At 34.9% G+C, this 15,660-nt stretch overlaps 1 protein-coding gene across 2 annotated transcripts in view; it reads right to left on the reverse strand.

Moving 5' to 3' along the window:
* The window catches only part of KDM7A (lysine demethylase 7A), a 62,273-nt gene that overhangs the window by 21,825 nt on the left and 24,788 nt on the right, over positions 1–15,660 (reverse strand). For both annotated transcript variants that reach the window (XM_068945313.1, XM_068945306.1), the window contains exons 2-7: positions 13,906–13,991; positions 7,991–8,108; positions 6,965–7,125; positions 4,795–4,936; positions 4,329–4,515; positions 3,367–3,529 (exon numbers count right to left, since the gene is read on the reverse strand). In XM_068945313.1, coding sequence (XP_068801414.1) covers positions 3,367–3,529; positions 4,329–4,515; positions 4,795–4,936; positions 6,965–7,125; positions 7,991–8,108; positions 13,906–13,991 — 857 coding nt within the window. The remainder of the gene's footprint in view (positions 1–3,366; positions 3,530–4,328; positions 4,516–4,794; positions 4,937–6,964; positions 7,126–7,990; positions 8,109–13,905; positions 13,992–15,660) is intronic.

Genomic DNA, 15,660 nt, shown 5'->3' on the forward strand with positions numbered 1-15,660 from the left:
TCTGAAATCTAGTATAACTGTAGTTTTCTAAAGCAGTTAAAAGCAGATAAAAATCTTCAAGACATTTTAACTTGGGGAGAAAAAAAGGAAAAACTGATTTTTTCAAATAAAATATTCCCCTAAATTTTCCCTCCAATCAAGAAAAATAAGCAAGTCCAGAGAGGAAGAACAGACTGAACAAAAGATAACAGAGTAAAAATAAAAAGATTTTTAAAAAAATTATATTCCTTTCAATGCTTAGGTGCTGCTTACAGTAACTGAACTGTTTGCACAACATATAAAAGAGTCATTCAGCACTATTTAAGTTCCTCAAATAAGAAATCAGAAGTAATTCCACTAAGTAGTCTAAATATAGTCATTCTAATTCCAGTGAAGTTATGACCAATTTAAAACCCAGACTAGGCATTGCGACTATACTAATTTGTCACACACTTGAAACATTGTCCTCTTAAACTCCACAACTCAATATGGTAACCACTTGGCCAAAATTGTGCTATCAATCTGACTGATTACTCTTGGAGGTACACAAAAGAACACATGATATAAGCTTCCTAATTCAAAACAGTTGGAATTAAAATTTATACTGCATAGATTTCATGCAAATAAATTGCATACATCTTCACACACACACATAGTTCCTCTTCCGAGATTTTCTTCTTATTTTACATGATGTGATCTTCTGATAAAAGACCAGGTGACCATACGTTTGCTGATTATTTCACAGTTTGATCAAGCATAGGCAGCATGTATAAATAGAGAAAGTTCCTCAACTTGATGCAAGATCTGTCCAAATCACAAGCAACTAGAGACTGCTAATTACCATTAAACCCATACCCTAAATACAGTTAAGAACAACCAGTTCCGGCTGGTATGGTACCACGGACAAAAGGACCTGAAACCTAGCAATTAAACTGACGAAGCAACATGCCTAGCACGTAGTCTACAAAGGAAGTAATCACAGAACGGTATATGAAAAACTGAAGAATACAATGGCACATGGAATTTAAGAGGGTTTTTATTACCATTATAAATTGTTTGTTTTTACTACTGTTCTTTGAAAAGTGCAGGTTGCCTTGTATGAGAAGGTGCATTTTGTATTTGTTAATATGGTTTCAGTTTTCCACTCTTCCCATCATCACAGTAGATGACTACCTCTGACTTTTCAAGGAGAAGGTGTACTTAAGTCCTACTATACATGCATCTCCCCAGATACTGGCTAAATCAACAAAAAAGCTTGTCACAGTTCCATCAATGTCAAGTGTTTTTCTAGCATAGCTGTATCAACTATGAGATGTTATTTTTTTCCATATTCCTAGTTGCTATTTTTATGCTGTAGTTTAGAACAAGGTCTGTGTAAGAAAGCAAGAGAATTTGGTGTAGACCATATAGAACATTTTCAACAGAATAATTTGATCATTAATTAAGATGGATATCTTGAATTCTACTTAAATGATTCTCAAGAGCATACGAGTAGCTGTTATTCATCTACATGCAAGATTAATTTTAAATTATAAGTGCACTCCAAACATATTTCAGCAGACCATATAATAAATTATGAGCTCCTGTAGTACCAGAACCAGCAGGAAAGGCAAAAATATTTTCCATTAGAGCATATACCTTTTAAAAATTCTTTAATCAGTCCCATTTCTTAAACATCTGCCTTGAAAAGCTAGTGTAATTTACCAGTTCTTATGCCATATTCCAGCTCTTATATTCAAATAATGCTACTCATCTTTTCGGCCACAGCATTACAGTGAGAGCTTAGATTCAGCTGATTATTTGGGAAGCAGTAACTATTTCAAAAGATCTGTGGATTACAATCAAGTTCCTCATTTTGTGAGTATATCCTGCATTCTTTCTTCATAGTTTAGGACCTTACACTTAGATAAATGGAAAATGACTGTCATCCCTCATCAAAAATATGTGGTTTTAAAGAGCTCTGGAGGTTCTAGAACATTAAGTACATACACAGCTCTTCATCATGTAGTACTTGATCACAAGAAATATTTATTCTGGACAAGCCATGAACCAGAATAGTAAACTTCACAGGTAGAGAACTGAGCTACTAGAGAAATGTAGCGATCTGTCCAGGAATTCTGTGATAGAGTAAGGAACTGAACATAAGCTTCATAGCTCGGTCTATAAATAATACATCATAAAATCATACATCATTTTCCTTCTATGTGTACTTAAAACTTCCTTTCCCAGAAAGGGGAAGATAGCGTCCAGGACATGTCTTCAAGAAGTACATATATGGATGGGCTGGACAAATGAAAATACAGGAAAGTAACTGGCATTCTCTCTATTGCCAAAGTACAGTTTGATACATTAAAGATTTCTGGGCTTATGGTGGTTTTGGGGTTTTTTTGGTTTTTTTTTTTTTTTGAAGAAGTTTAAAGAAGTTTACATGGTCTTGCTGTTTCTCTTTTCTTAAGCACTGTTATTAAAATTATCCTTTTAAATCAATCCCTTCATTAGCACAGTCAACCTATGATCCTGAAGTGCTATCAATTATCAGATGCTATCAGATGAAGGCTGTGAGAATTTTTTTTTAATAAAGAAAATGAGAAAACATCATGCCTCTGCACCTTTTTTAAGGAAGTTGCTGCACTGAATTTATGAACTGCACAGTTTCAGAAACTCTGTATCTACAAAAATCATTTTATTGTTAATAAAAGGAAATAACATATAGGAATTTAATGATAAATTCCTCAAATTTATTTAGGGACACTTTCATTTTGGTACGCTTGCAATTTTATGCAATTCTTTTAAAACTCAGTCTCCACAGGCTCCAACATAGATTACATTTGCAGCTGAATTGTGGTATGGACAAATTTTTGCATGAAGCCAGAAAACAAAAACGCAAAACATTTTTCTATTCTGTAACTTCTAGCCTATAGAATAAGAAAAGCATGTAATGCTTTTGTGTATGTGTATTATTTATTCGGCTACAAGCGGCAATAATTTTGCCTAACAGGTCTCACAAAATTCTCAAACTGTAAAAATAAAAGAAATTGTGTTATGAAATTAAGAGAAGAATTCAGTCTGGATATTTACCAAAAGGTGAAGAGTGTGCAGTTTATGAATTGGACCTGTTTTTCATTGACAACCAGCTTAAGTTTTTATTTGTCACCTTATAACTGGGTAAGAAACCCTGCTCCTTTCCACAAGAACTGTTATTACTATCAGCAATTTTAAAGAGCTAATTATTTGTTCTCAAGATATAAATACTTAAATTGTTCTCTCACATTATCAACTTTTAGGTTCTCCTAAAATTTGGAATGAAATGTGCCATTTTAGGATGTCTTTAATTCCTGCGGATTAAATATAAACATCTAAGTCCTGTGCACTACAGTAATATATTACCTGTTGGAACAAATAAAGTGTGTCCTTGCTTCACAACACATTTGTAGCATTTGTCAACCTTGTCTCCAAAATATACTTCACTCTGGGTTACAGATGAACTCCAAGACTCATACAGAGCTAAATTTTCATCAGTAGGCTTGATCAAATAGAATATCTTCTCACCCTATTAATCAAAAATATTAAACAAATAAATTAATGTTCTACTGGAGGCATAGTACAACTCTGGATTAATTTGTTTAAAAAAAAAAAAAAGTAATAGATTGGTGTAAATGGCAATGTTCTGTATTTCAACTAATGAACTTTGGGGTGCCCTAGCCATTAACATAACATAACAGTATTTCACCATTGCCATCCATCAAAAACTTTGTCAATGTTGCGCTCTAACCAGTGAGGGAAAACTAAGTAACATGAAGGAATAATCTTAGATTGATAGTCATCCTCAGCTGGAGACTGATGCAAATTCAAGAGATTTATGATTAAAAAGAGAAGACAAAAACTAAACAACCCCACTGCTTTTCAACGAAGGATGAAAAATTTCAGGTTCAGTAAACAATTTGCAGATTTGCACACATGCCAAACAAGGAAACATAAGACAAAATCATTTTAATTCTTTTATGCTGTTCACAAAATTCATAAGAAGAATAAGAAGTCGAACATGCCATTGATTTTCACTGCATCCATTTTTTCATGCTAAAACCTCACTATCCCACCCATAAGGCTATTAAAATAATCAGTCTACCAATTACAGTCTAGAAGTCACCAACAGCATGTTAAAATAAGAGCACAAAAGCACAACACCAATAATCAGTAATTCATTTTTATCCTTCCTTTTTAAATGTAAAATTTAATTCAAAACAGGTAAGAATCCCTGAACAGCAGTTCTTTTTATAGCAGAAAGATGCACACTCAGTAAATTCTGTTTCACACACTCAAAAAAAAAAAAAAACAAGAAAATTCTGTACCCAAAGAACGTGGTACCAAACTGATGTTCCTCCAAAATCGATATGAAAATCCGTATAGCTGTCCTGGACACCCATCAAGCAATACTTCTGAACAAAAGGCTTAGGGAAGACAGAATCATCAGGCCAATAATTTTCCACCCATGAAAGCTTTCTGGCAATATCCGGTACTTCCACCAATTCAGACATCCTAATAAATAAATAAATAAATAGACAGAGAGATGAAATAAATAAAATCAAGACTAAATACACCTTTTTAAAGCAATAACTTTAAATGTTTATGCTTCCTACACCATTATTACTTATGAATTAATAAAATTGTTTTTATATTTGCATTACAACACAGCAACTGTTTCAACAAAATATGTAGCTTCCTATATTTCCTACTACAGACGTTATACTCCTACACATACTGCTCACCTTCGCCAAAACAACTTTTTATTTTACAGAAATTAAAGTTAACACTCACTTTGTGTCTGAGAATTCCAGGCTGATCACGTTCAATACTTTTGGTCGGTCAGGATTTGTGAAATATTTAATATAATTATGGAGCTTCATTTTACTGTCTGCTTGCCTTGCTACATCTATTACATCTATCACTTTGTCACCACCTGTGAAAAGATTAAGGAAGTCATCCTATTTTTCACAGATAAACAGCCATTTTTAAGAGAAATTTAAGTTTTTTCCAGCATTTACCACTCCATTTTTAAACAAAAACTCCATTATAATCAACATCCTCTTGGAAGAGAGACAGGTACATATAAATCAACTTCTTATTAGGTCTAACTTTAACTCCTACAGTCAGCTAAGGACAAAACTGAAGAAAGTCTAGAAATACGTCCTTTTTCCAGTGGTTAACCAGAAAGAAAAGGGAGCAACACAGAATGACAGCTATTGGTTTAAAAAATAATTGGGGGTTGTGGCTGACATTGGAAAGGATAGTGCAGAGCAAGCTATCGAGGCAGATCTATTCCTCTGTCTTGCTAACAATCACCATCAGAGCACTTGAATATTTAACACAAGAACCACTGAGAATTCTTTACAAATAATAAAACCTATGGCTCACAGGCTGTAATTCTTAGTAATCTGCACTGAGCTTGCCATAATTCATAGGTTTTAACACTGAAAACTGTGCAGGTACTCCCATCACGCACATTCAAAACACAAAACACCTTATATACCTGCGTAACTTTTAAGCACAAAGTAATTTCACTAATAACTGAGTCATGAACAAGCTTCATTTCTGAAGACAAGGACTGGTTTACGTGTGATGTATTTTAAAATGACAAACCTGTAGGACTAGATAAGCCAGAAACGATCTTTAACCAAGAAAAGTGGGAAAAGGCACAGCATAAAAATCAAAAGCAATCAGCACAGCAGATTAATGAGCTGTTTAAAGCACTAGGACTAATTCTGAAGTTAGTCCTACATTTTCTGATATCATTAACAGTTACAGTTCAGTCTTGTAATAAAGGAAGAAGTAAAGATGCATTATAGTAGCAACTGTATTAATCCCACTTAGTTAGAAAAGGGTCAGATTCAAAAATTATGTTTGGAATGCTGGGATGTATCTAGATGCACGTTATAAACATATCCACTTTAAAACTGCAGGTTAGTATCATCCTGATAAATTCTATTTGGAATAATATTTACTCAGCTTGCTTATTTTTAGTTTCAATAACAGAAAAGGTATGTCTGGGAAATTTCAATTTTTCCCTAAACTGAAGAAGCTGACAGGTGAAAATATATGTATGGGAAGGGGAAGATTAATTTCCTCTCTGAATCTGAATAAGCAGTTTTCCAAAGAAAAGCTTCAGAAACATCAAAATGACAATTATACTTTGATGCAGAACACCATCATACAAGGGAATAAGTCTGTTTACCATCATCATACCAGTACCGACATTCCATATACTACATATTTCCTATGTTTTGTTGCCAATGCAAAATGCTGGTGGACACAGGTCCTGCGTTTAGCACATTTAATTACGTTAGGTTATCACAGGAACACAGACAAAGCCATACACAAACAAACTTCTCAACTGTAGTATATACTACTGGAAATTTCATGGTATAATTGGCTCAGTCTTGAACTCTGTGCTGCACACTGACATGAGGTTGAAATGATTACAGACTGTCAGTAGATCTGATAAACAGGAAATGATCCTGGGGAAGCTTCATTTCTCCTATGAAAGGAGGTTGAGGTGGGAAACTTTCCAGAACAGGATATTATTAGGCAGTGCCAATTTATGGAACCCAAAACCTTTTAAAATATCCTGAACAGTGATTAACCTTTATTTATCCTAAGAGTGATTCATATAATTCACACAAAGAGAACTATCCTGAAAATCATTATACTTTACTGGTTTACAATATGTAACAGAACAAACACACCAGTGTTCCTCATTTAGCTGGTACCATAATTAACATGTTGGAAAACTGAAAAGTAAGGGTGTACTCCTGTCACATATCTACCACAAACACCATTTAGATCAGTCTAATTTTACTCTTTGAAGGTCTTCTGGTAAGAAGCATTCAATTCAGAAGACATATTTAGCACACTTGAAGCTCTTATACCTGTGCAAATATTTATCTTACTTTGACAGAATCATTTGCACACTTTCTACAGTGACCCTTACCTACATAGCGTTCCACATCTAAAACGGAGAAAGTTGGCGGCGGAAGTCTGAGCCCCAGACCATCTAATTTAGGAACCATAATTGGAACATCAAACCCATGTTTCTCCAAGTATCTTTGTGTCAACTGGCTGCCATGCATTTTCAAAATGACTTCATCAGCACTGGTGGAAAGAAATAACAAAGTATTAGAAAAAACTCTCCTCCACGCATTACTGAAGAATAATTACGTTACCTTTTCGGGGTTTTTTGTTTGTTTTTGAGGGGGTAGATGGGGAGATGGATGCATCTGAATCCAAAAGAAGTGGACCCAGTGTTATTAGACTGGGCATTCAACTAGAAGACAATGACAACGTGTTTTAAACCAGTAAGAAAACATATATTGACGTGCATAACCTGGGAATTCACAGCCATTGTATATGATTGAAGACAACAGTTTAAGAGGACGGGGAAAAGGAATTCCTGGAGAAAACACTAACATACATTTTGATAACAACAACATAAAATCCTTTAAAGGATTATAAGTCAACCACAGACAACCTGGGATAAAAATATTTCTGCTGCAGTCAAGTTTCACATACTCTGAAGTATGTGAAAGTGGACAGGCTACCAATTCATGTCAATATTTTATGTTATGTGGAGGAAAACTGAGGAGGTATTTCCCAGTCTCTCCTTTCCTGGTCAAGAGGAATAGACAATATTTTAACAGATAAAGTACTCCAAAAGAACCCTCTTCCCCCAAACAAAAAAACCCAATCACAAACCCTGTAGCAGTCCTGATGGATAACATGTCTCAGCACAAAACTGATCAGGGGAAGTTACAGCATGAAAAAGGCAAACGTATCCTTCTGAAACAGGGAGTGCTGGGGAGTGGTGGAGAAGGAAAAAAAAAATTCTATAGGAAGAGGAAGACATCCCAGATTTTTATTTTCTGAAGCAGAGAAACATTAAAGTCAGCTCTTCTTAGATACACTCATTCCACAGAGCTTCTCTGTTTTTTCACCGAAATGTCTAAGTGAGCTTCTGTACCTTGGGAAAGAGCGAGCCCGCAGCTGTTTAACAAAGGTTCGTGTTCCAGCCTGGACCGGTTTGGAACCATCATCCAACTCTGTGTAGTCATGTCTGTGCCAGTTCCTCCTCTTCTTCACTAGGTATTTTAGAAGGCTTTACATTAGTTAAATCGGATGGCTCGGATTAGCAGTCATTCCATCAGCGAACCAGGCATGCCTCATTCACATTACTAAGATCAACAAACCTTATTGTTTATGCAGGTGACACTCTACCTATCTGCAGCAAATGAAATCCTCAGCAGGCCTGGCAGTAATCCTTTGTATTTCTACAGCTCCTTCCATCTCAGTATCTCAGTGCACATGATACACAATGATTTAAGACTCCATATTCAGTGCAGCAGAATATAAGGAAATAAACAGTGGCAGCCTAAAGGACGTCCAAAACTACAGAGTGAGTCAACATCGAAGCTAGAAATAGATCTCTTCAAGGTCCACATGCTTTATTTTATTAATTAACACAGAATCAACAGGACCTAAACCCACTGTGCTATCCACCATACGAACACACCCGTATCCAGTCTGATAGTACAACTATTACTACCGCTCACCACCTTATTCTGTTCTAAATGAACTTTTTTATTCACTGCTTGTATCTCCAAAACAATTCCGGGTGTGAACTATTTGGGGTAGGTACTATCTTTATTATGCAAGTTTAATACATATATATGCAAACATAACGTCCCAAAAAAATGAGACTCTGAGTCGTCTCAAACTTTTAGGAACTTTTACAAAACATGAAAGAAGAACAAAGGATAAACTAATGTTCTGTTACAGTTTGGGGAATCTGGTACTGATAGCGCAATACTAGCTGAACTGAATTTTTAACATCTCCCTGTACTCACAGTGCCAAAGAGAAACTAGACATTCTCATGAAAATCATTGTGTTGGTCACCCCACGACAGATGACAGACATACTAATGACAAAAAATCCTTTTTTAAAAACACTGTAAATTGTATGCTGCCTCCCCATTAGACTTTTTTCGGCCTGAAGTGCATCAGAGGACAAAGCGGCTTATGATATTGCGGTGAGTTTGCCACCTTTCTTCAAGTTTTCATTATGAATTATTTCATTACAAATATTGCATTAATTCACCTTAATCAATCAATCATTTTGTATCTTCATTTATACAGAACACAAACTTACAAACAACTTACTACTTTGAAAGGAAGCTCTCATTTAGATCATTTACCTGTTAGTTAGCAAACTGCACTCGGGAGCACTTTCTGTCTATACAAATGAACCTATGTCTCTCGTCCTGAAACTTTCAGGAGGGTGAGAATCCCACCGACATTTCCAACCGATGCCTCAGCAAAAAGGACTGCTACCTCATCAGCGGGGAAAGAACCTCTAACGGTGCTCAACTTGCTACCTTTCTACCGACTTACCAGCACACCATTTACCACACTGAGAAATTAAACATAGTAAGCATACAGCAGTTTTTAGGTCATGTTTCAGTTATTCCCAAAAATCAAAACTAAGTCAAACTCTGCTCCATTGCATTTAATAGTTGCTATTAAAAGTCTGCCCCAAGAAGATTTACTGAGATCAGCTCTATAATTTAATAACTAGTATTAACCAGAAACTACACCTGCTGAGGAAACACGGAAGAAGGGAAAGCTACTGTTACTTGTCTGCACAAGTGGTGCCTTCTAGGCACGTACAAAACAGCCTGCAAAGCAAACCTGACCCCCACCTAAACAACTGTATTAATACAAACCTGAATTTTGAACCTTATGAAAAAGCTCGTCCGTAACCATCACAACGTGCCCAAACAATTGCTAGCAACACTGAAAACACAACTACCAATAACATGAAGCTAGAGACTGAGGAGGAAAAAAAAAAAAAAAAAGGTAGCTTCACTGCTGCTTCCCTAGAAATACCAGTTGCTTATACAGGAATAAATGACATCTTACAGTCATTACATATAACATAAAATGCTCCTAGTGATAAGCTATTGCCTATGTAGGTGGCAAACTGTACCCTTTAGAGCACATTCAGGAGAATAAACTGACATTTACAGCTATTTGCTGACATGAAAATCAGTGTTGAAGAGCCAGTTTAATGAGCCAGCTATCCAAATAACAGTAAAACTTCATAAATAATGAAACCAAGTTTCATTCAGTTTTAAAAGTTATTTTCTCAATTGTAAATAATAATAAAATAAACTAGTGGCTAATACTAATTTGCAACAAGGTAATTTTTCATAAATTCCCTGCTATTATAACAACTCATTAAAATTGTAAGATGATACAGCTGCTTAAGAGATTTTACAGTACAAAACCAACTTTTAAAAATCTGTCTTTACGGCATTTAAAGACTAGCAGTTAAAATAGCTCTTTTTCTCTACTTAGCACGTGCAAAGGTACATCATACTTCCATAAACAAGAAAACAGTAAAGAATAGAAAGCAGCAATGAAAACTATTTTCCTCTTATATATCTCTTTAAATTATTTTTCATAGCTTTTACAATCCCTTAAGATACTACAATAACAGTTGCAAGAAAGAATGTAATTGAATGGATCTTTGTGCTCAAATTAAAAATAAAATTTCTGTGTAATTTGAAATGGGCATATAACCAAAAAAAAAAAAAAAAAACAACACCACACACTCAAAACTAGTGGAAGGAAAGCTTTTACCCTCACTATTCCTGAAAACTAAAGGCACAGCCCCCTGTGACAACATTCAAAATACAGACACACCAAAAGTACACTAGAGAATTACAGGGGAGTTAGTAAAAGGAAAGGAGTGAGTTGGAAATTTTCATGAAAAGCAAGCGGAAAGTTATTTTTAAATTACATTCTTTACACATTCAAAGCACTGGGCCAAGAACTGTTCCTAGCTTAGGCAAACATTATTCCCAGCCTTTGCACACTTAGTAGCGTGTTTGCATCAGAGGTCAGACGCTAAGCTTTAACTGGGGTTCAAGACTTGTGTATCTGTACAATGAGCCTCTGAGTCTTGTAAGAGGTCCTTCAGATGACTCCCAGTAACCAAAAACTCAAAAGGAGTGATAGCACTGGAAGACCAAAAAATTATAGCGAACACGAAATAAATGACAAAATAGGTGCTCTAAAGTCTGGTACGACTTTATATTGTATAAAGTATATTGTCAGGTCATATTAAACACTGGCATTATTACCACAATCCAAAAAAAAAAAAAAATTAGTAGTGGCAAGGGGTTAGTTACAGAATTTGAGAAGGTAAAATCAGATGAAAAAAGTAATATTCTGACAACCACAGTCCTATTAACATTTACCATATTTTGTGCTTTCTTAAAACTCTGGATTCTGGAATCAAGTAATAACATGAGACACTCAGCTTTCACGTAAACAGAGTATATTTTTACATCTAAGAATCACTGAGATAAATTTGAAAATAATAAAAAATAATACGAAGACTCCAAAATGAGTAAGCCAAGAGAATTCCAAAATGTACTACTATTTTTTAAAAAACTCTCTTTTTTAAGCTTCTCAGGATTACTTATTCGGTATCTTACACAGCTGCTTAATAAAGGTCTTGTAAAACTTCTGCTCTCTCGGCAAAAGAACATGATTTAATATTAGTTGAAATGCAAAAATACATTAGATAATATTGTTATTATTTAATTCATTCTTTACATCTAACTACATAGTAATTTTCCTTTAAGTATTGGAACTCTTCCTTCATTAACTTGCAGGATGCTAAAAGTAACTATGCATTTGTTGGTATGAAATTTATCTTTCTTGCATATCTTCAGAAAATTACTTTATACCATTTTGTTTGATTAGATGGGTTTATACACACAAGTGTCTGCAGAAGTCACAGATATACTTGCACTCTTAAATGGAAGACATGAATTTGGTTTCCTTCAAAATTGCTTTAGAAGAAAAGATACGATGGGGTAAATAAAAAACACTTTTTGCATTTATATACATAATTCCATATGACTGAAGCACTCTGGAGCATTGCTGCAACATTTGAAGTCATGACACCTTAGCAGTCTCTCTCAATATTTAAATTAAGTAGGTGCCCTAACTGCAAACTATGATAGAGTTGATTCTGACAGCATAGCTGAGAACAACTAATAAAATCCCAGATGAAGACATATTTCAATACATCACCTCTGCTTGAGCCGATAAGTGGTACATCTGAAGTTTCTACTAAATCTAAATGATCTACTCACTTGAGGCAATATGAAGCAATAGGGATAATTTTTACCACAGATTCTTGTCTTTAAAAAGACTTCCAATACAAAAATGACGCTTATCTCACTGTCAAGCAGCTAGAGCTAGAAGCCTCTTCATACAAGAGAGGCTATTTACAGGCATCACGAGGATAGTGAAGCATACTAGTTCTGCCAAATCAAGCAGAGAAAATAAGTTTTAGATTTACTAGGCCTTTTTTTAGTATTATGAAAGTCCTGTATGTTCCCTTTCTACTCATTGCCCTATCCTCCTGTTCCACAGGAAAACCAGTGAGAAAAGTGGCAAATGAAGTGGCTGACATTCGTACTCTGATTTACAGGAGTCACAGGCAGATTATTAACTGACAAAGGCAATCAGAATCCTAAAAACTACAAGCATGTAAAGCAGCATTTATCCTACCTTTTAGCTCCTAGCCTGAAGGCTGTGTATTTTGAAGGTAGCAAATTTTGGAGGTATGAAGTATAACCTACATATTATACAATATACATATTATACAAGATATTACCTCAATAAGGGATACTTTATTACTTCAGTCATAATCCACAAGACTAACAGTGAGGATGTAGTAGTTTTAAACTTCTTATTTGTAAATGCTAAGGCAAGTTCAGTTTTGAAAAGATTCTAGATCTTAGTCACTGATGACTAATAAATTATTATGTTGTCTTCAGGAAAAAAACAAACAAACAAAAAACACATCCCCCCCATGACCATGACTCAGTGCCTGGAGTGTAAGACACAGTGCACGTAGACATTTTTCAGATTTGAACTTAGAAATTTAATTCATTGTTAGATAGGTGAAGTGAACGTTTACCTTGCCTCCTTTCAAGAACAGAAGTCAGAGGGAAAATCTAGAAGTTGGATAAAGTAGTGTCCTTTCAGTAGTTATGAAAAGACAAAAAAAAGTTAATTTTTTTTCCCAAGAAGCGCAATATTACAATCTTCCCATTTGAGATCGCCACACCAAATGTACGTACTGAAAGGAGAACTAAAGAAAGGGTCTCTCTTGCCACTGTGCTTGATAGTTTCTTCTGGCAACTGGTAAGACTGCATAAGAAACTTGATGGAAACACATTTACAGATCAGAAACCTGGAATTCAGGGTTCAATAAGTGACAAGGACATAAACGAGAAAAACATAAGAAGTTCTAATTCTCAGCTTTCACAGGACTGTTTTGGCATATGTCTACAATTCATCAAGAAAGGTAAGATGGCTAACTCTTACATTTTCTCAAAGTTCTTCAGGCCTTCCTAGGTTTTATAATATTCATGATTAAAATATGCAGTCTTTGAGAACGATCAATTTTTTTAATTATTATTTGATCAATTTTTTTAATTATTATTTTACTAGCATGTAATGTATGTAGAAGGATAAAGCATCACAGTCAGCACTGGATTTCTTTTTTTTTTTTTTTTTGGTGATGATTCCCTAATTTTCATTATGTCAGTCAAGTCCCAATTGTTTTCTTCGAGCTCTGTACACTTTGATTTCTCTAAACTACAACAGTGCTTTGTATTCTGTTCTATCTGCATCTCTAGATCAAGGAAAAAGTTCAAAGTTAGTCACACAGAACCAGTACCTGCTAAATAATCAAACTCATCTTGAATGTTCTTCTGAACGGTCTTTTTCAATTGTGTATGGAGACAAAACAGATTGTAAGCGTAAAATAAAATCTGAATATCCCATACTTACTTAGAGACGGCCCATGAAGAATTGCACAGTTGGGACAATGGTATAGATCAATGTCAACAGCATGATGCTCCTCTACTCCAACACAGCTGGAATAACATTTTTAAAAGATTAATGAGAATATGTGCAAGCTTTATTTTTCAAGCTAAAGAATAATCAAATCTTAAGTCTTTACCTGAACTTGCTCAGTCTACACAGGCAAAACCGTAATCAGATTCCAAATTTCATCTTTCAACTCAACTACTGGGTTGCCACTTAAGTTTTGAGTAATTATTTGCTTACCATTGAAAAGAGAATGCCATTTGAAAATTTTTATAAACAGAAACAGGAATCAAATTCCTCTAAAAATGAGTCCACAGTATATAACTTTACCTCATATCCTGCCAAAACAGCTTTGATCTTAGTTACAGGAAATATGGTACATAAAACAGTTCAAGCAATTACCTTCACAAAGGTGAAGATGAAAAATTAAAAAAAAAAAAGAAAGAAAGAAATCTGATGTCTAAGTGCTGGCAACTGGTGGAAGAAATCACAAGACTTTTGCTCCCCTCCCCATGCACGTTTTTTTTTATATAGTGTAAAAAGCACATATCTGACTCCTACCCCAAGAGAGATAATGAATAATGCTTTCATTTTCTCCCTGAAATCTTTGCAAAACCAGTAGTCGCTATGTAAGCTACATAAGTGATCACACAAATCACTCTTCAGGAGAGCTGTTTTTGTTTTAAAATAGTAGGCAATATTTCAAAGAGCATTTGAGAGATTTAATGTTTTTTTCCTGGTGTACATTTTTTCCAGATAAAGCTGTCAAAGTGGGATTTAAGTTGAACATCTTTATAATAGTCATTTCAAAACATCCACACTGCTATATATCTAAATAACACAATGTTAAGGCCAAAAGTTGAAGCGAGTCACAGCAAGTTACTTCCTTTCTTGATACAATAGTAACAAAGTGCAGAGGGATAGAAAGGAGTTTTTTTGTTGTTGTTGTTGTTGTTTTTTTTTTAAAAAGCCTGGAGAAGTCTGCCTACTGAAAGGAAGTACATTCCTTAAGAATTAAAACACTAGAGATTAATTGAAGAAGCTATGTTTTGAACAAAGTTTTCAAGAAAAAAAAAAGTCTGACTTGCTGAGAGACATTCTCGTTCTTTCTCTCAGAGGTTCATTAAAGCTTATAAAATTGTTTACTTCTATGATAGGAAAACAAGGCAACAGCACTGAATACTCGTGCCACAATTATGTGTTTCTGTTTAACGCATTCTAATAACGTGAGAACTTGAACACTCGTCCAGTCAAGTAACATTTTCATATCAAAAGTGTAATGACAGCATAAACAATGAAGCTTTGAAACGACTTTGTACGACAAAGTCTTTTCCCCAGCAGCCTAGTGCCAAAGCCGCTGACGCGCTCCAGTAAATGGCAGTACCTACGGCCAAAACAATATACCGAACAGTCTTGCATTCAAACTGTACCAATGAGTAAGTCAAATCTGAAACTGAGAAGCATCTCTCACGTAACCATCGATAAGAAGTCTACGATCCTGAATTCTCTGTAATCGTCCGTCTGATTCTTCCACTTCCTCTCCATTTGCAGCACAAAGTTTAGAAAGAATACAGCTTTTCACAAACTTACTATTCTACAATCTAAATACAAAGCACTGCTGCCAAATACAATCCATCACGATTCTTGCAATATTTAATATTTGTTTTTAAGACTCCCAGCTACTGGAATTGTTATTTCATGCAAATTCAGCTGACA

Source organism: Struthio camelus, chromosome 1 (assembly GCF_040807025.1).
Source record: "Struthio camelus isolate bStrCam1 chromosome 1, bStrCam1.hap1, whole genome shotgun sequence".
NCBI lineage: Eukaryota > Metazoa > Chordata > Aves > Struthioniformes > Struthionidae > Struthio > Struthio camelus.